The 23,155-nt window shown below is 39.0% G+C and overlaps 1 protein-coding gene across 1 annotated transcript in view; it reads right to left on the bottom strand.

Moving 5' to 3' along the window:
- Positions 1–12,351: 12,351 nt before the first annotated feature.
- TMEM236 (transmembrane protein 236) overlaps positions 12,352–23,155 on the bottom strand; it is a 32,764-nt gene continuing 21,960 nt past the window's right edge. Inside the window, exon 4 of the mRNA XM_047065355.1 lies at positions 12,352–12,935. Within this exon, the coding sequence (XP_046921311.1) occupies positions 12,352–12,935 (584 nt within the window). The remainder of the gene's footprint in view (positions 12,936–23,155) is intronic.

Below are 23,155 nucleotides of genomic sequence, written 5' to 3'. Positions count from 1 at the left end.
TGTGTGTGTGTGTGTGTGTGTGTGTGTATTACTTAATCATAAAAAACATATTATATATAATATAGTAGGTACTCCAATTTGTTAAATGAGTCAATTAAGTAAATGTTTTGTTTTTTTTTAAATTTTTTTTTTCCAACGTTTATTTATTTTTGGGACAGAGAGAGACAGAGCATGAACGGGGGAGGGGCAGAGAGAGAGGGAGACACAGAATCGGAAACAGGCTCCAGGCTCTGAGCCATCAGCCCAGAGCCCGACGCGGGGCTCGAACTCACGGACCGTGAGATCGTGACCTGGCTGAAGTCGGACGCTTAACCGACTGCGCCACCCAGGCGCCCCAATTAAGTAAATGTTAAAAAGATAACCTTCAGAATAAATATGGGCTTATATGTGAAGTCTCTTGTAAACTGTCGATTGTTTATAAATATTTAGTGTCACCAAAACTATTAGCCACAGATACTTTGGCTTTGCAAGCAGAAAGTTAGTAGTTCCCTCAAAAAGAAAGACAAGGCATGACTTTCTTGACATACTACTAGTCAATTTAGGTCCCCATCCATCTTGTGAACTATGCCTGACTGACACTACTTGCTCAAAGCACATTTCTTGTAGAAGTTCTGGAATATGTTGAAATTGCAGAGGAATAGGCCTCAATAGTTAATGATTTTCAGGGAACAAAAGAATGTAAGAACAAACATCCACCATCAGGCCAGGGGATAGCTTAATTATATCAGTGACAATAAATTAGTGGTAAAACCCCCAGGGCTGATTCAAAAGTGAAGATTGACCTGATGCACTTGAGTTATCTTTGCAGGATCTAAACCTCTTTGAGCAATCAGATGCGGGACCACCTGGAATTGATAATTGTGACCCTTGCTGGCCCTCATAACTTCAGCCTGGATTCTGTCACCTTCAGATGACTTTTGTCCAATTCCATGCTATCTTCCTCATTTCACACGCCCTTTCAAAAATATGTAGCCACCCTGAACTTAAAAATTCTCCAGTCTTGTTGCTTGAGGAGATACCGTTTGGGGAAATATCCCTGGTGTTGTCCTTACTTGTAGCAGGTGAAGCCCTTCCTTTCCCTACTCTTTGGCTTGCTTGTCTTTTGGCTCAACGCTCACCAAGAGGGGAACTCACTTTGGAATAACAGTTTCTTTTCTCAGAGCCATTGCATACTGATGTGCATGTTGTACACTGCTCAATCAGAAGGGGTGCCATTTCCACGGACTACCACAATCATACATGGCAGTCCTAAAAAATACATGGAGCAGCATGATTTAGAGTTCATGAATTAATGTTTGTTTGTGAAACACTGAAATACCTTCCTAATGCACGTGGGGCAGGGGGACCCACCCATCAGTGTGCCCACAATAGTTGCATCTGGATTTTGCAGCCAGCCACACTAGGGGCTAGCTTCAAACACAAGCGTACCCACAGTAGCCACAGTTGGCTTCTTGGTCAGTCACACTGGGGCCAGCCTTGTCACCAGTCATAGCACAGCTATAACAGGAGGGGACACACAAACCATACAGGAGAGACCTTTGGAGCACTTAGTTCTGGTAACTGGGAGGATTCTACTTCTGAGCCTCATGGGACAACTCCTACATAAGGCCACTTCTTCAAAGCCAAGAGATGTAGCTGACCTAACTAATACATAGAAACAGAGAGAGTCAGGCAAAATCAGGAAACAGAGGATTATGTTCCAAACAAAACAACAAAATTATAGAAAAAGTACTAAACAAAATAAAGATAAGCAATCAACCTGATAAAGAGTTCCAGTTAATGGTCATAAACATGATCATTGAACTAGGGAGAGAATCAACGAACACAGTGAAATTTCAATAAAGAGTCAAAAAGTGTAAAAAAAACAACTAACCAGAGTTGAAGAATACAATAACTGAAATGAAAAATACACTAGAGGGAGTCAACATCAGATTGGAAGATGCAGAAGAACAGATCAGTAATCTGGAAGACAGGGTAGTTGAAATCATCCAAACTGAACAGCAAAAAGAAAAAAAGAAAATCGAAAATGAGGACAGTTTAAGTAACCTCTGGGATAATATCAACCACACTAACATTCTTATTATAGGGGTTTCAGAAGAAGATGAGAGAAAGGGCAGAAAACTCATTTGAAGAAATAATAGCTGAAAACTTCCCAAATCTGGGAAAGGAAACAGACATCCAGTACCATAAAGCAGAGAGCTCCAAACAAGATGAACCCAAAAAGGTTTACACCAAGACATGTAATAATTAAAATGTCAAAAGTTAAGGAAGAAGGAAGAATCTTAAAAGCCCCAAGAGAAACATCTTATCATGTACAAGGGAATACTATCAACTGATATTTCAGCCAAAACTTTACAGTCCAAAATGGACTGGCATGTTATAGTCAAAGTGCTGAATGGGAAAAAACCTACAACCAAAAATATCCTACTCAACCATTCAGAATTGAAAGGGAGATAAAGAGTTTTCCAAAGAAACAAAAGTTAAAGTTTATCACCACTAAACTGGCCTTTCAAGAAATGTTGAAGGAAATTCTTTAGGTGGAAAAGAAAAGGTCATAACTAGAAGTAAGAAAATTATGAAAGAAAAACATCTTACTGATCAAAGCAAACATATAGTTAAGGTAGTAGATAAACCACTTATAAAGCTGGTATAAATGTTAAAATACAAAAGTAGTAAAATCAACTACATTTACAGTAATTAGTTAAGGGATATACAAAGTAAAAAAGATGTAAAATATGGCATCAGATACATAAAACATTAGGGAGGGTGTAAAAATGTAGCTGTTTTGGGGCTCCTGGGTGGCGCAGTCGGTTACGCGTCCGACTTCAGCCAGGTCACGATCTCGCGGTCCGTGAGTTCGAGCCCCGCGTCGGGCTCTGGGCTGATGGCTCAGAGCCTGGAGCCTGTTTCCGATTCTGTGTCTCCCTCTCTCTCTGCCCCTCCCCCGTTCATGCTCTGTCTCTCTCTGTCCCAAAAATAAATAAAAAACGTTGAAAAAAAAAAATTAAAAAAAAAAAATAAAAATGTAGCTGTTTTAGAATGTGTTCAAACGTAAGTGTCCATCAACTTAAATAGACTTGTATACACAAAGGGTGCTAAATATAAATCTCATGGTAAAAATAAGCCAAAACCCTATAATAGACACCCAAAAGAGAAAGAGAAAGAATTTCAAACGTAACATGACAGAAAAGCATCAAAACAAAGAGAAAAGATCAAGAAGAAAAGAACAGAGAATAACTACAAAAACAACCAGAAAACAATTTTTTAAATGGCAATAAGTATCTACATACAAATAATTACTTTAAAGGTAAATGGACTAAATGTTCCAATCAAAAGACACAGGTGACTGAATGAAGGAAAAAAAAAAAAGACCTATCAATATATTATCTACAAGAGACTCATTTCAGATCTAAAGACACATACAGACTGAAAGTGAAGTGATGGGAAAAGATATTTCTTGCAAATGAAAACAAAAAGAAAGCTGGGGTAGCAAAAAAACAAAGACCGTATCAAGAGACAAAGATGAACATTTACATAATGATAAAGGGATCATTTAGGTGAATACATATTTATGGAAGGAGCACCAAAAAAAATAAAAGCAAATAGTAAGAGACCAAAGGGGATGGTAACACAATAACAGTAAGAAAATTGAACACCCCACTTGCATCATCCAGGCAAAAAATCATTAAGAAAACAGTGGCCTTACATGACACATTAGATCAGATGTACTTACCATATACGTACGAAACATTCCATGCAAAAACATCAGAGTACACATTCTCTCTAGGTACGCATGGAACATTCTCCAGGATAGATCACATGTTAGGCCACAAAACAAGGCTCAATACATTTAAGAAAATTGAAACCATATCAGCATCTTTTGTGACCACAATGGTATGACTAGATATCATTTATAAGAAAAAAAAAAAAAAAACTAGCAAAACACAAACACATGGAAGCTAAACAACATGCTATTAAACAACCAGTAGATCAATTAATAAATCAAGGAAGAAATAGAAAAAAATACCTTGAGACAAATGAAAATGAAAAGAAAACATACCAAAATCTGTGGAATATGGCAAAAGCAGCTCTAGGAGGGAAGTTTACAATAATATGGGCCTACCTCAAAAAACAAGAAAAATCTCAAATAAACAATCTAACCTTACACCTAAAGGAATTGAGAAAAAAAAGAACAGAGCCAAAGTAGCAGAAAGAAGAAAATAATAAAGATAAAAGCCAACAATAAATGAAACAGAAACTAAATAACACTGGAAAAGATCATTGAACCTAAGAGCTGGTTCCTTGAAAAGATAAACAACATTGATAAATGTTTAGCAAGACTCATAAAGAAAAAAAAAGAAAAGGACTCAACTAAAATCAGAAAGAGAAGTTACAGCAGACATCACAGAAATACAAAAGATTATAAGGGGAAAATATGAACAATTAATGTACAACCAACTGTACAATACAGAGAAAATGGATAAATTCCTAGAAATATATAATCTTCCAAGACTGATACAGAAAGAAATAGTAAATCTGAAACAGACTGAGTACTAATAAGGAAATTGAATTGGTATCAAAAAACTCCCAACAAACCAAAATCCAAGCTTCATAGGTGAATGCTACTGGACATTAAATGAGGAATTGACATCTGTCTTCCTGAAACTGCTCCAAAAAATGGAAAAGAAAGGAATGCTTCCAAATTTATTCTAGGAGTCCAGCATTACCCTGATATCAAAACCAGACAAAGATACACCAAAAAAAAAAAAAAAAAAATTACAGGCCAATATCCTTAATGAATGTAGACGCAAAAATCCTCAACAAATGTTAGCACAATGAATTCAACAATAAATTAAAAAGATCTTATGCCATGATCAGGTGGAATTTTTCCCAAGATGCAAAGATGGCTCATTATCTGCAAGTCAATCAACATGATACCTTATTAACAAAATGACGATAAAAATCATATCATCGTCTCAATAGATGCAGAAAAAGCATCTATTGCCCAAATTCAATGTCCATTTATGAGTAAAAACTCTCAACAAAGTGGGTATAGAGAGACCATATCTCAATATAATAAAGGACATATATGACAAATCCACAGCTAACATCATACTGTATGGTGAAAACTTGCAACCTTTTCCTCTAAGATCAGAACAAGACAAGGATATCCACTCTTCCAACTTTTATTCAACATATCACTAAGTCCTAGCCACAGCAATTAGATGGGAAAAAGAAATGAAAGGCATTCCAGTTGGTAAAGAACTGTAACTGTCACTATTTGCAGGTGACATAATAGTATATAGAGAAAACTCAAAAAACTTATGCAAAAAATAACTAGATCTAATACTTGAATTCAGTAAAGTTGTAGGATATGAAATTAATATACACAGATCTGTTGCATTTCTGTACACTAATAACAAATGATCAGAGAGAGAAATTAAGGAAAACAATCCTATTTACAATTACACCAAAAAGGATAAAATACCTAGGAACAGGTTTTTTTAAATACCTATTTAACCAAGGAAGTGAAAGACCTGTATTCTGAAAAATATAAGATGTTGATGAAAGTAACTGAAGATGAAATAGAAAGATATGCTATAGAAAACTTATGAAGGAAATCAAAGAAGACACAAAGAAATGGAAAAACATTCCATGCTCATGGATCGGAAGAATAAATATTGTTAAAATGTCAATACTACCCAAAGCAATCTACACATTCAAGGCAATCTCAATCAAAATTGCACCGGCATTCTTTTTTGTTGTTGTTTTATTGTTTTTTTTTTAATTTTTTAATCTTTATTTTTTGAGAGAGAGAGAGAGAGACAGTAAGAACAGGAGAGGAACAGACAGAGAGGGAGACAGAGAATCTGAAGCAGGCTCCAGGCTCTGAGCCGTCAGCACAGAGCCTGATGTGGGCCTGAACTCAAACTGCAAGATCATGATCTGACCTAAAGTCGGACACTTAACCGACCAAGCCACCCAGGCACCCCTACACTGGCATTCTTCTCAAAGCTAGAAAAAACAATCCTAAAATTTGTATGGAACCACAAAAGACCCTGAATACCCAAAGGAATATTGAAAATGAAAACCAAAGTGGAGGCATCACAATCCCAGACTTTAGCCTCTACTACAAACTGTAATCATCAAGACAGCAGGGTATTGGCACAAAAACATAGACCAATGGAATAGAATAGAGAACCCAGAATTGGACCCACAAATGTATGGACAACTAGTCTTTGACAAAGCAGGAAAAAAATCCAGTGGAAAAAAGACACTCTCTTTAGAAAATGGTGTTGGGAGAACTGGACAGCCATATGTAGAAGAATGCAACGAGACCACTTTCTTATACCATAAACAAAAATAAACTCAAAATAGATGAAAGACCTAAATGTGAGACAGGAAACCATCAAAACCCTAGAGAAGAAAGCAGGATAAAAACCTCTTTGATCTCAGCTGCAGCAATTTCTTGCTTCACACATCTCCAAAGACAAGGGAATTAAAAGCAAAAATGCACTATTAGGACCTCACCAAGATAAAAATCTTCTGCACTACAAAGGAAACAACCAACAAAACTAAAAGGCAACCAATGGAATGGGAAAAGATATTTGCAAATGATGTATCAGATAAAGGGTTAGTATCCAAAATCTATAATGAACTTACCAAACTCAACACCCAAAAAACAAATAATCCAGTGAAGAAATGGGCAGAAGACATGAATAGACACTTTTCCAAAGAAGACATCCAGATGGCCAACAGACACATGAAAAGATGCTCAATGTCACTCATCATCAGAGAAGTCAAAACCACACTGAGATACCACCTCACACCAGTCAGAGTGGCTAAAATTAACAACTCAGAAAACAACAGACGCTGGCGAGGATGTGGAGAAATGGGAACCCTCTTGCACTGTTGGTGGGAATGTAAACTGGTGCAGCCATTCTGGAAAACAGTGTGGAGGTTCATCAAAAAATTAAAAATAGAACTATCCTACGACCTAGCAATAGGACTACTAGGAATTTATCCAAAGGATACAGGAGTGCTGATTCATAGGGGCACATGTACCCCAATGTTTATAGCAGCACATTCGACAATAGCCTAATTATGGAAAGAGCCTAAATGTCCATTAACTGATGAATGGATAAAGAAGATGTGATTTATATATCCACTGGAGTACTATTTGGCAATAAGAAAGAATGAAATTATGCCATTTGCAGCAACATGGATGGAACTGGAAGGTATTATGCTAAGTGAAATAAGTCACTCAGAAAAAGATATACATCATATATTTTCACTCATATGTGGAACTTGAGAAACTTAACAGAAGACCATGGGGGAAGAGAAAGGGAAAAAAATAGTTACAAACTGAGAGAGAGGGAGGCAAACCACAAGAGACTCTTAAATACAGAGAACAAACTGAGGGTTGATGGGGGGAGTGGGGGAGAGGGGAAAATGGGTGATGGGCGTTGAATAGGGCACTTATTGGGATGAGCACTGGGTGTTGTATGTAAGCAATGAACCATGGGAATGTACCCCCAAAACCCAGAGCACAAGGGTACACACTGTATGTTAGCCAATTTGACAATAAATTATATTTTTAAAAAAGAAAGATATGCTGTACTTATGAATTGGAATAATTAATATTGTTAAAATATCCATACTACCAAAGGAACCTAAAGATTAAATATAATCCTATGAAAATACCGACAGCATTTTTCACAGAAATAGAACAAATAGTCCTAAAATTTGTATGGAAGCAAAAAAGTCCCCAAATAACCAAAATGTCTTGAAAAAGAACAACGCTGGAATTATCATGCTCCTTGACTTGAAACTATACTACAAAGCTTTAATAATCAAAACAGCACGATACACACACACCAGACACATAGAACAATAGAATAGAATAGAAAGAATAGAAAGAATAGAAGAATAGAAGAATAGAATAGAATAGAATAGAATAGAATAGAATAGGAGAGCCCAGAAAGAAAGCCACAATTTTATGGTCAATTAATCTATGACAAAGGAAGCAAGAATATACAAAGGGAAAAGGTAGTCTCTTCAATAAATGATGACAGGAAAACTGGACAGGTACATAGCCAAGAATGAAACTGGATGACTTTTTCAACCCATGTACAAAAATAAAATCAAAATGAATTGGAAACATAAATTTAAGACCTGAAACCATAAAATTCCTAAAAGAAAACAAAGGCAGTAAACTGTTGGCTATGAGTCTTGGCAATATTTGGGGGGGGGGACTGCCTCCCTAGGCAAGGGCAACAGAAGCAAAACTAAACAAATGGGACTATATCAAACAGAAAAGCGTTTGGACAAAGCCATCAACAAAAGAAATGGCAACTTACCAAATTGGAGAAGATATTTGCAAATGATGTATCTGATGAGGGGTTAATACCCAAAATATGTAAAGAACCAATACAACTCAACATCAAAAAAATAAACAATTAAAAAATGAGCAGAGGAGGGAGGTGAAGAGGCATTTTCCAAAGAAGACATAACACATACAGGTGGCAAACAGGTGAAAAGCCAACCCATGAAGAGACGCTCAATGTCACTAGGGAACATAACCAGGGAAAGGCAGATCAAAACTGTAGTAAGATATTACCTTGCACCAATCAGAATGGTTAGTAGCAAAAGGACAAGAAATAACAAGTGTTGGTAAGAATGTGGAAAAATAGGAGCCTACCTGTCTGTTGGTGGGAATGTATATTGTGCAGCCATTATGGAAAACAGTATGGAGCTTCCTGAAAAAATTAAAAATAGAACTACCATACAATCCAGCAATTCCATCTTGGTATTTATCAGAAGAAAATGAAAACGCTGATTCAAACAGATATATGCACCCTGTGTTCATCGCAGCCCTGTTTACAATAGCCAAGGTATAGAAGCCGTCTAAGTGTCCATCAATACATGAATAAATTTTTAAAAAGTCATATATTTAAGAAAGTAATATGTATACAATGAAATATTACTTGGCCATAAAAAGGATGAAATCTTGCCATTCGCAACAACAAGGATGGATCTTGATGGTATGATGCTAAGTGAAATAAATCAGACACAGAAGAACAAATACCATATGATTTCACTTACATGCAAAATCCATAAGGCAAATGAACAAACACAACAAAACAGAAACAGACTCTTAGACACAGAAAACAAACTGGTGGTTGGCAGAGGGGAAGGGGTAGGAAAATGAATGAAACAGGTGGAAGGGATTAAGAAGTACAAACTTCCTGTTATAAAATAAATAAGTCATGGGGATATAAAGTATAGCATAGAGAATATAGTCAATAATATTGTAATAACTATTCACGGTGACAAATGGTAACTAGACTCATTACAGCGATCATTTTTTAATGTATATAAAATATCAAATTACTATGTTATATACCTAAAATTAATATTGTATGCCAACCATTCTTCAATTTAAAAATTTTTTAATTAAAACTTCTGAAAGGCATTGAAATGAAAGACTATCATAGACTTGAACTTTATAAACATGTGTATACTCTTGAAATAAAATATTAAATTGTTACTCAATAATTTTCCTCTACATGTACATCTCTTTACTGTTTGTATAAAGTGTTGTGACTTCCCAGTAGGCCAGGTATATCCATATTCAACTATTAAACACAAAACGCATTCTAAAATTTTTTTTTTTTCAACGTTTTTATTTATTTTTGGGACAGAGAGAGACATAGCATGAACGGGGGAGGGGCAGAGAGAGAGGGAGACACAGAATCAGAAACAGGCTCCAGGCTCCGAGCCATCAGCCCAGAGCCCGATGCGGGGCTCGAACTCACGGACCGCGAGATCGTGACCTGGCTGAAGTCGGACGCTTAACCGACTGCGCCACCCAGGCGCCCCACAAAACGCATTCTAAATTCCAGTAAGTAATACTTTAGAGTTTGTCTGACCACTGGTCACTCTATAAATTCCAATATAAAGATAAATATAAATGTATGTCAAATGTTTTCAGATTTAAGAAAATTACGAATCAACTACTTCACCTACACGTTTTTCTTAATTAAAAAAGATTATCATGGCATAATTTGAAAGAGATTATTTGAATTCTCAATTTTTTAGAGTTCTAAGTATCGTAAGTGCCTGTTGGATTGACAGATGAAGAGGGAAACCCACAAGACACCGTCAGGACTTCCTTTAAGGAATTTAAGCATTAATGGGGAACTCAGAAAAGTAAACCCTCAAATAAAGTCTTAATAGAGCGCTATAATTAGGGTCTATAAGAACTCAGGAGGGACAATCAAATGCCTGACGAGTGAATACTCATATCAATTTTAATCCATATATTCAGTAGATTGCTCATTTTTGGACCTCATGCTACTTGGTAAAAAATTATAACCTAAGGTGACCTTGAGATTTTACATATTATTTTTCATAAATAAAATGGTTAATGTGGCATATTTGAAATACTTAGTTTATCAAGTTATTATTGTTTGCCAGACAATATGATGACAGCATTTCCTATCTCATGTAATCCTCGTCAACCTATTAAAGAACAATTCTAACCTATTAAGGTAAGATTATTATGCTCTTGTTTTAGATGTGGAAACTAGGGTTTACAGTGGTCAAAGAACTTACCCAAAGCCATAGAGCCAGAAGCTAAGCTTTTAAAGAAGTGTAAACAGACCTCTCATAGTGGGAAGAAAACCCATAAAGCATAGGGGATCTGCGAGATTGGGGACTTTGACAGAGACAAGGGCTAGCATGCAAGTTCTGTTATCCATTCTTACCGTATTTGTTGCCACAGATCAGTGAAGAGACTGGCTAGTTTGACACATTACTCTGCACACATAAGCCTCTCAAACCGTTCTGGCAGCTGAATATCCACAAGTGTCACCAAGTCGTGAAGACAAATGATATAATTATGCGTCTAATTACTTCACATCAAGGCATTCAGTATATATTATCACATACAGCACAGATGCATTTGCTGTTGTGTTCATAACCTGAACTTCTAATTCTGAACAGGGTTGTGGGGCACCTGGGTGGCTCAGTTGGTTGACTGTGGGACTTCAGCTCAGGTCATGATCTCGCCCTTTGTGATTCCAGCCCCACATTATGCTCCGTGCTGACGGCTCAGAGTCTAGGGCCTACTTCAGATTCTTGTCTCTCTCTCTCTCTCTCTCTCTGCCCCTCCCCCATTCATGCTGTGTCTCTCTCTCCAAAATAAATAAACATTAAAAAATTTTTAAACAGGGCTTGTGACTATTTTTATGATGGTATGAAATTCCACAAATAAAATATTCTTTGAAATCCACACCTTCAATTTATGGCCTCTTTCTATGATAAAACTTTAGGTGTTACTGATGTACCTAGACTTCATTACATTTAACAATATGTATATTAGTACTTCAGTATGAGCAAAGGGCTATGCCTTAAACTGAACCAAACATCTGTTAAACTGAATTGCTGTTTATGCTGAAATCAGTCAATTACATAAAAGTCGCTTGCCACAGCGGATTAAAGAACATAGTTCCATGTTTGAAGGAGACCTTAAAACTACAGCTCAAAAACATTTTTTAATAAATGTTTTATATCTCTTTAAAAATGCCTATTTATTTATTTTGAGAGAGACAGGGAGGGCGAGCAGGGGAGGGGGAGAGAAGGAGGGAGGGAGGGAGAGAGAGAGAGAGAGAGAGAGAGAGAGAGATAGAGAGAGAGGAAATCCCAAGCAGGCTCTGCACCGGCAACATAGAACCCAATACGGGACTGGAGATCATGAACTGTGAGATCACGACCTGAGCCGAAACCAAGAGTTGGACGCTTAACCAACTAAAGTCATCCAGGTGCCTCTACCGTTCAAATTTTTTCAAGTATAATCTAAAACTTATTCAATAACATCAGGTATATTTTCTAAAAAAAATAGTTCTATCTAATTCATTCTTGCAAAGCTCTTTAATTTATATAAATGATAAAAATATCATTCTTGGACTTAGTGGGAAAACATGTTCTAATTTTTTTAAGGCTTTAATGAAGAGTGTTTTTAGAAAAAGTGCAGTATACATAACTAACTAAAATTACTAACATTTTCTAGAGATCCAGGTGAGTTAACTTACAAGAATAAAACGTTGCTTAAATTTAACATCAGTTGAATATACTTTTCAAAAAGCGATAAGCTACCCTTATTAAAAACAGTTTATTCTCTACAATGTATTCCTCATTTCTTTCCATAGGACAAAAATTTATACCTCTGAGCTGTCATCACAGAGCCCAACGCGGGGCTCAAACCCATGAGCTATGAGATCATGACCTGAGCCGAAGTCAGATGCTTAACCAACTGAGCCACCCAGGTGGCCCTATTCCATTTTCTTTTTAAAATGAAGACATTTCAAAGGTAGAGAAAGCTCTGAATTTGGATAAGTAATTGAAGTAAACATGAGAGAGAGTCACTAGTATGTTTTTACAAAGGCCCAATACGGGTGTGATAGTTCCCAGGGCAATGATTAAACTCAGTCTAATAAAAATAAAGGGTAAGTCTTGGAGAAAGACGCCCAGGGAATTCTGAAGAGGGTTCTGAGGAGTTAATATCATCCGAAGGAGAGAAATAAAACTGAATATGTAGACGGGGTACAGCCAGCCTGACTTATACACAGCAGGGTGGCCAGCCACGCGCACCATTTCTATGGTGTCAGACCACAGCAGAAAGCTCCAGAGGATGATCTGGGCACGATAGTCCTGACGGGACATGGTTCCCAGGATTCCCGAGTGGAAGGAGGGCTCCTGGGGTTCTCCCAGTGCTGGAGCGGGGCTCTGTGTGCTTTGTCCCCATGGCTGTGATGCCTCGGTCCTCCTGGCTGGCTGCGGAGATGAAGTATTTTCTTCCTTTTGCTTCACTTGGTCCATCACGGTTTTTACTTGGTGCAAAGTGGTTGTATAGACATATCCAACTTCATTACCTGCAAGAAATTAATTGATTCATGGCCATTTAAAAAATTTTTTAAATTTTATGTAAATGAAAATTGTATTTCAACTTTATGTAAATTTTTAAATTTCAGTTTTTTGGTTAAATTTAAAATAAGATAAAATTGTAAGCCTTCTCTTTCTGAGGTCTGTTTTACACACATAACTTCAGATAACAATAGGTACCATAATGACAGAAAAAGGTCATGTTTTTGTATTTTTCTCGATATGGATCCCAAGTCAGTTTTATCATTTCACAGTACCAGCCATTTTTGGTTACTGAGCTAAGCACTTTCACATATAATCTCACTTAATCCTCAGAAAAAAATTGAGAAATAGACATTACTATCCCATTTTATAAATACAGAAAGTATACAAGAGGTTAAATGACAACGGAATTCAAATACACAGTTAGTAATGAGCAGGGCTGGAATTCACATCCAGATTTGTTTGACCCCAAGTAACAACCTCTCAACTTTATGGCTGCTGTCACCTGCCTAGAGGCAAAACATCATGTGCTAATTATAAAACATGCAAATATCATAAAATCAAAGTCCAATGGTCCAACGTTGTCATTTTTTTATAAGAAGGCCACAGGGATCACTACAACTCAGATGTCCGGCCTTGGAGTTTGGTGCTAAGAGGGAATGTTTAACCAATGTGCTAGTGAAGGGTGCCACTCTGAACCCCGGTTTGTTTGTTTTTTAATTTTTTTATGTTTATTTTTGAGAGAGAGAGACAGAGCGTGAGCAGGGGAGGGGCAGAGAGAGAGGCAGACACAGAATCGGAAGCAGGCTCCAGGCTCTGACCTGTCAGCACAGAGCCCAACGCAGGGCTCGAACTGAAGACCTGTGAGATCGTGACCTGAGCCGAAGTCAGACACTTAACAGACTGAGCCGCCCAGGCACCCCTGAATCCCATATATTTTTAAGTTTCTCTTTCCCCAAAGTTTTTGAAACAGTCAGTGCAATTGGCTAGACTAAAGCAGTTTGTTTGCGGACACAAGGCTATGCCTGATCAACGCAACGCTCATTTGAATAAGTAGGATATTTTCTCATGAATATCACGTTGCGCATGTGTTTGTGCGCACGCGTGCACATTCACGCATGTGCCTTTCTGTGCGCACATGGGTGTTGAGGTTGGGGAATTATGAAGGGATCCTCAAATCTCAAGACCTACTACCAGTATTCATGATGGTTTTTAGACATGAAAGGTGTAGCATATTATTTTTCAAACATTTATCTAGTTAAGCACCATTTTTTCTTTTTTTTTTTACTAAGAATTTATCTGGTCTTAAGGAAAGATTGCCAACATGCTGAGCTGTCATACTACTTGATAAGACAAAATTTAAAGGAGTTATTAGACTTCATAGCTCTAAAGGTTAAAGACATGAAGTCAATAAAAATTTGTTGAACCATATTGAGGTGAAAACATTTTAAAAGAGATAACTTATTATGATTAATGACTAATAAAATATTTGATAACTTTAAACAGGAGATGTTTAAAGGACAAACCTCGGTTTCCTTTGTATATAACTAACTACTTTAAAATTTTTAAGTGTGAATTGAGTAAGTTGATAAACTAAAAAAAAATCTAAATTCTTGATAAAATATTTACTTTTTTTTCTTAACATTTATTCATTTTTTGAGAGACAGAGTGCAAGTGGAGGAGGGGCAGAGAGAGAGGGAGACAGAACCTGAAGCAGGCTCCAGGCTCTGAGCTCTCAGCACGGAGCCTGAAACAGGGCTCAAAGCCACGAACCGTATGATCACGACCTGAGCGGAAGTCAGAGGCTGAACCGATTGAGCCACCCAGGCGCCCCCATTTACTTCTGATATGAATCACTTATAAATAAATGATGGCACCTTTAGAAATTTCTTTACCAAGTTTAGATGACAGTAGCATGAATGAGTATCACTTTAATAAATAATAGTCAAGTAAGAAAGAAAATTATATACTAATTACTATTATTTTAATATTGCTAAAATTTGGGGCACCTGGATAGCTCAGTTGGTTAAGTGCTGACTGCGGCTCAAGTCAGGATCTCACCATTTGTGAGTTCAAGCCCCATGTCAGGCTCTGTGCTGACAGCTCAGAGCCTGGAGCCTGCTTTGGAATCTGTGTCTCCCTCTCTCTCTGCCTTTGCCCTGCTCGTGCTTTCTCTCTGTCTCTCAAAAATAAATGAAAAACGTTAAAAAAAATCCTAAAATTATCTTTTTTTTTAAACTCAGATGCCCACTGGCATCAATTATACCTCTCATTTTACAAAAGAAAAAACTTACATGGAAATTATGTTTCTTAGAGTATGTCATGTCCTGGAGAACTCTCCTTTAAATAGATAAAACTGTCTGAATGGAAATTCAAATTCCTTTGTCAACATAAATAGTGCAGTGTATAATTTAGGCTTTTGAGGATGACTGTAAATTCAGCATTGTATCAATGCCAGGAAGTGGCAATCTTAGAAGCGACACATGAACATTTTTAAACAGTAAGAATCTTAGTATCTGTGGATAAGAGCCGTGGGAGGAACAATGAATTCTTAGCTAGAGTTCCTTTAAAAAAAAAATTTTTTTTTTATTCATTCTGAGAGGGGGGAGGTGGGGCAGAGAGAGAGGGAGACAGAATCCCAAGCAGGCTCTGCACCGTCAGCACAGAACCCTACGTGGGGCTTGAACCCATGAACTGTGAGATCATGACCTAATCTGAAATCAAGAATCGGATGCTCAAGTGACTGAGCCACCCAGGTGCCTCAAGAGTTCATTTCTAATAAAATACGAAGGTCCCAGTCCATGTGTATTTGGCGAAATTGGGCTGGGAGCTTCCTATCTCTCTAACCTCAACAGAGACTAGGTTATAGTTAGGGGTACAGGGACTCTGTTGTCCTCTTTCCACGTGAGAAGAACTACAACTGTCCACTGGAGAGCTCTGCTGGCCTCCCAGAAGGGAAGGTGGTGTTGAAGAAGCCAAGGCACTGTATGGTCCTAAGAGTAGGACAACAGATTTGCCCCCGAGCAACGTAAACTTGCATGTACCCAATACTATTCCTTTTGGCTCAGTGATTAGTTTCCCCCCAAATTGCTATTTTTTAAATTTCTGCTTACAGCTAGAATTCTTTTGTTGTTGTTAGTATTCTACTGTGGGCAAAACGACACATATTTTGGCAAAATCCATAAAAGATATAAGCACGAAGAAAGAGATCGACTCACTTTCTTAGAGGCTGACATTGCCCTGTAAAAAGAGAAAGTGGGATCCATTCTGTGTCATTCCCTACATCTAATGCCAGTTGCCAAAAGAACTTTTTGCCTTCACTGCACAAGCTAAATCGTTAAGAAAATGTAATTTTGATCACAGATAAATGTTTAAGTGGCTAGCGCACATCGTTTTACTTGATTCTTTACACTGATGTATTTCTATTTCTTTTGTTTGCTTTTATTTATTTTTGAGAGAGAGAAAGAGAGACACAGCACGAGCGTGGGAAGGGCAGAGAGAGACACACACACACGGAACCCAAAGTGGGCTCCAGGCTCTGAGCTGTCAGCACACAGCCCGATGCAGGGCTCGAACCCACGAACTGCAAGATCACCGCCCAAGCTTAACCGAGGGAGTCACCCAGGCGCCCTGATGTCTTTCTATTTCCAACTTGTTTCTCAAAAGGTTTGGATAGCTTACAGGGAAAACCTAAGAACCACATAACAAATCAGTAGGGAAGGATTTTCTTTTTTTTTTTTTTTTTTAATTTTTTTTTTCAACGTTTTATTTATTTTTAGGACAGAGAGAGACAGAGCATGAATGGGGGAGGGGCAGAGAGAGAGACACACACAGAATCGGAAACAGGCTCCAGGCTCTGAGCCATCAGCCCAGAGCCCGACGCGGGGCTCGAACTCACGGACCGCGAGATCGTGACCTGGCTGAAGTCGGACGCTTAACCGACTGCGCCACCCAGGCGCCCCGGGAAGGATTTTCTAAAGTGAGCATGTATCCAGAGAATAGAAAAGAAATAAGAGAATCATAAGGAAAGGCGTCTAAAAACATGACGGGAATGAGGCTGATACTAATAATGCACGAGTCAGGCTCCCAATGGTCTGTTATGAGCAGACAGATTATGTAGAGTCCTGTACCAAGCTTCAAATGGGCATAGAGAATGATGCAGCAACTAATGGGGGGAGAGTCCCACCTTCACCATGCTGTTACCTGTGATCACATCAATCAATACAGAAGCATAAAATGTGGCAGGAAAGTAGGGAAAGAGTCCAAATGTCCCTCGACTAACAAATGGGTAAAGAAGATGTGGTACGTATATACGATGGAGTATTACTAGGCAATCAAAAAGAAGGAAATGATTTCACTCATATGTGGGATTTAAGAAACAAAACAGATGAGCATAAGGGAAGGGAAGCAAAAATAAGATCAAAACAGAGAGGAAGACAAACCACAAGAGACTCTTGAGTCCAGAGAACAAACTGAGGGTTGCGGGTGGGGGGTGGGGGAGAGATGGGCTAAATGGATGAGGAGCATTAAGGAGGACACTTGTTGGGATAAGCACTGGGTGTTACATGTAAGTGACGACTCACTAAGTTCTATTTCTGAAGTCATTATTAAACTTTATGGTAACTAACTTGGATTTAAATGAAAATAATAAAAAATAAATAAAAATAAATCAATAAAATGTGGCAGGGCTTTAAAAGGAAGGTCAGTTCTGTGATGAGAGACTATCCTATGGATCTGCGTGAGACTGGAGGTCTGGAAGGTTCAGCTGAGAAGTGACAGTTAAGCAGAGACCTGAAGGATAGGTAGGAATGAATTAGGTGAAGAATGGAAAAAGCAACTTTCTAGATAGTAGAAAGAGCATGTGTAAAGATCTTTCAGCCAGAATCATTGAAAGAGGGAAAGTTTGGTGAGGAGTTGGGGAGGCAGAGAGGGAAGAAGAGGAGAGTTCTAGAAACCTAGTAAGTGCTCTCTACCTACCAGGCACTGTTTTAAGCCCTTTTAATGCATTAATTCATTAAATCCTTAGAAAAATTCCCACCTTAAAGATGAACAAACTGAGGCACAGGGAGATTAGCAATTGTTTCCAAGGTCACACAGCTAGCAAGGAGGGAGATCAGAACTTGATCTCTTAGCTACACTATCAGTGGCAGAGTCAGACTGTGTGGCACCTTATGGGCCGTGCTAAGGGGTTCAGACTTTCTTCTAAGCTCAAAAGAAAACTGCTGAAGAGATGGAGAGTGGAAGGCAGAGGAACCAGAAAGGACATGGAGACATCAGCAAAGAGGATCTCAAGGCCACTGAGGCAGCTGTTGTGAAATGAGACTGTTATTCCACTCACAGCAACCAGAAAATCAAATTAAACAACTATTCAGAACAAAAATAAGACTAATCTTGATTAACAGTCCCCAAAATCTATTTTTAAAAAAAAATTTTAATGTTTATTTTTGTGATAGAGAGAGACAGAGCATGAGCAGGGAGGGGCAGAGAGAGAGGGAGACACAGAATCCGAAGCAGGCTCCAGGCTCTGAGCTGTCAGCACAGAGCCTGATGTGGGGCTCGAACCCATGAAGCGTGAGATCATGACCTGAGCTGCAGTCAGGTGCTTAACCAACTGAGCCACCCAGACGCCCCACCCAAAATCTATTTTTCCTGAGAGAAAAGTGTTCTAGAGAAAGTGAAATGCTAATGATTTAGACATAACATTTCGAGAAAAAAAATTTAGCAAATAAGAAAATTAATAGTCATTACAAATATTTTAAAGCATATTAAGCACCACAAAGTACTTTTCGTCATAGTCTTGGAGACAAAGGGAAAAAATGTAATAAATTAAAATACAAACAGGGCACTTACATACATCGTTATTTTGACACAGTCTACGGACTAAGCTCAACCGCACTATGTATAGTTTGCTTCCTTTGAGCAGCACATCTGAGGTCTGGAAGACAAGTGAGCAACTTCATGGCCAAGTAATAAATGATGAAACTCAGCGCCCACCTCACAGGGTGGTTATGAGGCCTGAACAAGTCAATATTCATAAAACATTTAAAATAGCGCCTGACACATAGAAACAGCCGTGTGTGTGTTCCATATACCAAATGTAGGGGCGCCTGGGTGGCTCAGTCGGTTAAGCGTCCGACTTTGGCTCAGGTCATGAACTCACAGTTTGTGAGTTCGAATCTCCCATCGGGCTCTGGGCTGACAGCTCAGAGCCTGGAGCCTGCTTCTCTTTCTGCCCCTCTCCTGTTTGTGCTCTGTCTCTCTCTCTCAAAAATAAATAAACGTTAAAATATGTATATATATAATATATATAACATATTATAAATTAATGTAGCAATCACTAAATAATGAATTACAATAGAACAGAAATGAATTAAATGAATTAGAATAGAACATAAAATATCAGAATACAGTAAATAGTAAAAGTGATCACAGTTTGTTAAACTTTGGTTATAGTTACACTGTTACCCACTGTCCCGTTTATCGGGGGGGGGGGGGCTGTCAAAAAGTTTGAGAAACCGTGTCACACTACAGAGCCTTAACAAGGTCAAAGGTTTAATTTGCATACTTGCCTGTTCGGATCACAATGAATCAAAATGCTACCCCACAGATATATCCTAGGCAGGCAGAGACAGCTTGTAATACCTAACGAGCCAATCGTATGCATCTCTTCCCAATTCCATGGTCAGGGGTCAGTGACGTCACCTTGGTAGCTTGAAATTGGTCGCGGAAGGAATACTTACACCAGATACATTGGCGAATGGTACAAAGCAGGGCTTTTCCCCACCCCCACTGGAGGGACAGCTGTGTCAACACTGACCAGCCTACTCCTATCTGTGTTCCAAATGGTATGCAAATCTTCACCAAATAATAATTCATAATAATAACAAATTCAAGACAAATATTCAAACCATCATCAATTCTGGAAGAGCCCAGGGACTGTTCTTTAGAAAAAGCATTGTACTGTTTTCCAGTACATTCAAAAGCCCTATTCATTGCCAGTTCCCTGACTGGCATGGGAACAAATAAATGTACCATTTCTGGATTTTTAGGCAATGTAAAGTATTAAGAAAATTCTTTTGTCTAAAGCAGCTGGAAGGCTGGATAGGTTAAAGACCATCTTCCCCTCCATTATTAGTTCAAAGACTCATCTGGACAAGACGTATATATTATATATAATAATGTAACAATGAATCATTACAGTATATTAATTATATGGACAATTATAAGTATATAATATGTACCAATATACAATTATATATTATACAAATATTGAATATATTTCAATAAAACATAAATAGTAAAGTAAAATGCTAAAAAGCATATAGTTATCTTATTTCCAAATATAAATAATTCTAGACTTTGAAATGGTTTGAAATGCCTGTACTAGTAAGCACCTGAGTAGAGACCAAAGCTTGGAATCCCAGCACGAACCCAAGCCGGGTGACAAAAATGAACACATAGGGGAATGAGCCTGTTTCTGGACTTCAGAGCACTCCCTCTGCCTTAATTGTGTGCATTTGCTAGTGAAGTTTATTGATGTGCTATTCTATCCACTAAACTGCCAGCTCCATGAAAAGAGAGGCTGTTTTCACTCCCCACTGTACCCCTAGGACCTGGCCGAGCAACTGGTATGTATGTAACAGATCCTCCATAAAGATTTGCTGTATAGAAGGCGGGAGACATTCCTGTTCTGGAGTCTGGCGACATAAGGGAGCAATGGGCATCCTGCTGGGGAAATCCACACCAAGGCGAGCAAGCCCAAACAGGACAACCAGGCCTCCAAGCACACACCACCCTCTGTTCAACAGGAAGAAGGACTCCGGAGCCCTGCACAAGGTCTTCCATGAAGACTGCTGTCTGGCCCGGGTCCTGGAGGGAGCAGTTCAAGCGAGCCCACACGACTGATTCAGCTAAGGAGCTCTGGAGGTTGTTCGGAGGTCCTGGCAGCCCGGGCACCTGAGCAGCTCAGGTGTGAGAGAAGACGTCACACGGCTTTTGGGCCCAGCAGCCGCCGGTGCGACGTGTCCCCTGCATCGCCCAGCGGGACTGGGGCACACATCAGCGGGAGACAGCACAAGCAGCAGCCCGATTCAAGACATTTCAAAGGGTTCCCAGGCACCGGCAGGGGCAGGAGTCACCAGTCAGAGGACAAAAATGCCGATGTGTGCTTCCGAGAAGAATGGGGTTTGTGAGTTCACAGGAAACACGCTAAGAACACCACCCCCGGCCAGAAACAGGGGGACTTGGGGTTCTAAACTAGCGAACCCACAGCAAAATGGTGCTCCATACAAAGGACCCTATGATGTAAACACAAAACGGCCAAGATTTCTGCACATTAAGCAGACCGTCAGCTCAACAACCTATTTTACTCTATTCACTCCAAGACAAGGAAATCTAGAACTTGAAAAACAGTGACCTATACCTTTACTTTCAACCTTGGGCCATAACATTTGCTGATTAATAATGATATGAGGAACGGGTCTTGGTACTAGGACACAGTAATGCATGCTGAATTCTTCATGTTCCCCTTATTTCTATCAGCCTCTCTAAAATACTTACTCAGGAAAAATCTCTTGCAACTCTCAAGAGTCTCACTATGTATACTAAAATTGTTCATCTTCCCCCCCTCCCCCTGCCCCGTGTAGGAAGAAAGTACCGATTAAATGCCAAATTGTTACAATCGTGTAAAGCTGTCCTAATCAAAGGGTCACCATGTGACAGCACTTGATGTCCTACCTCTTTTGGCACGAGGATGGCTACAATATAGTCTCTGGCCCGATACACACTGACCTAATCCTGACAGCTGGTACTTCATTAGAAGGTATAAATCAGAAATTCTACCCTTCTCTCAGGCCGGTCTGGTAAATAGCTACTTGTTTCTGAAGAAGGCGGGGAAAATCCTAGAACTAAATTACTTTTCTGAAACTTCCTTATTCTAAATAGCAAACGGAGGGTATGAAAGGAAATAGTTCCCTTCCTTGGCATGGCCCCGAAACACAGTGTTCCTCATACGTACTCTCTAAACACATTGCAAAACACATTATGGAAGCCCAGCTCACACGCGGGGCTCATATTGTATAATAAGCTTTTTCTTAAAAAGAAACAAAGGGGAACTCAAAGTGCCATTCATTTTATTCAGAGAAAAGCAGCATCCTTCCCCCCCCCCCCGCCCACAACCTTGATTGTCTGTGGCATCTCTTATATTCCTTTTGGTTAAAGTGTTGAGTTCCATTTTGAGGGAATCTGGAAAGCAGATTCCTTTAGGAATTTGGATCTGGGCTCTCAGCTTTGAACTCGCTATATGTCACATTTCCCAATACTTCCTACAACCAGGGTCTCTGAGACAGGGTGGGTATCAGAACTATTTGTGAAGCTTTTAAAAATTACGGATGCCAGGCCTTAAACTAACCTCGCGTGTACAAGTATGTTCACAGGCGGTCCATGATTCACTGGAAACAGCTTAGAAGGATGAAACTCATCACCGTCATTCATTTAAGAAATTGTGTTAACTCAGTAAGAAGGAATAACTAAGAAAGTAATAGGTCCTTCCTTTTCCTCCTTCCATTCCTGCTCTATAGACTCCTAAACCTGGGTCAGTCCTACAGTTCCATCTTTTCTACCATCAATGCCCAGATTTCTCAGGATCATTGAAGAAATGATCCTCATAATGGAAGAATGATCGACTCATAATCTCGAGTGGTCCCAGGACAAATTCCTGGTTTCCCCTCTTCACTGAACCCTAAGCTTCTGTCATCCTTCCATCCCCCTGTCCTTGACCTTGAGCAGTTATTCCAAACCTTACCCATTCTGTTACAGATTCTCTCCCTCTGTCCCTCCACACTGCTCTCTGCAGGTAACTTTGCTTCCTAGTTCACAGTTCCTAGTTAAGGCTTTCAGGCATTAACAGGTATAAACAGCCCCTGCTTGCTTTCTGCCCACACATTAAATCACAGTCACAAGTCTAAATCACCTGGGGGGCTTTGAAGACCACAGGTGTCTGGCCCTACGCTCCCCCCCACCAAAATTATGATTTTAATTATCTGGGGTTCAGTCTGGGAGTTAAAAAATTTTCAAGTCTCTTAGGTGATTCGAATGGGCAGCCAAAGTGAAAACCAATGTTCCTAATTGGGGCTACACACCAAGAATCCAATGAGGTTTTGTTTTTAAAAATCTAAGCACGTCCAAGTCCCATCCTGATTCAGTTTATCAGGTGTTGCTATGATTGGCA

The sequence above is a fragment of the Lynx rufus genome, unplaced genomic scaffold (assembly GCF_022079265.1).
Source record: "Lynx rufus isolate CCGP_SWC_20201006 ecotype Redwood Valley unplaced genomic scaffold, mLynRuf1.p SCAF_7, whole genome shotgun sequence".
NCBI classification, from domain to species: Eukaryota; Metazoa; Chordata; class Mammalia; order Carnivora; family Felidae; genus Lynx; species Lynx rufus.
Note: the sequence above shows the minus strand (reverse complement) of the source record. Positions and strands in the feature narration are given on the sequence as shown.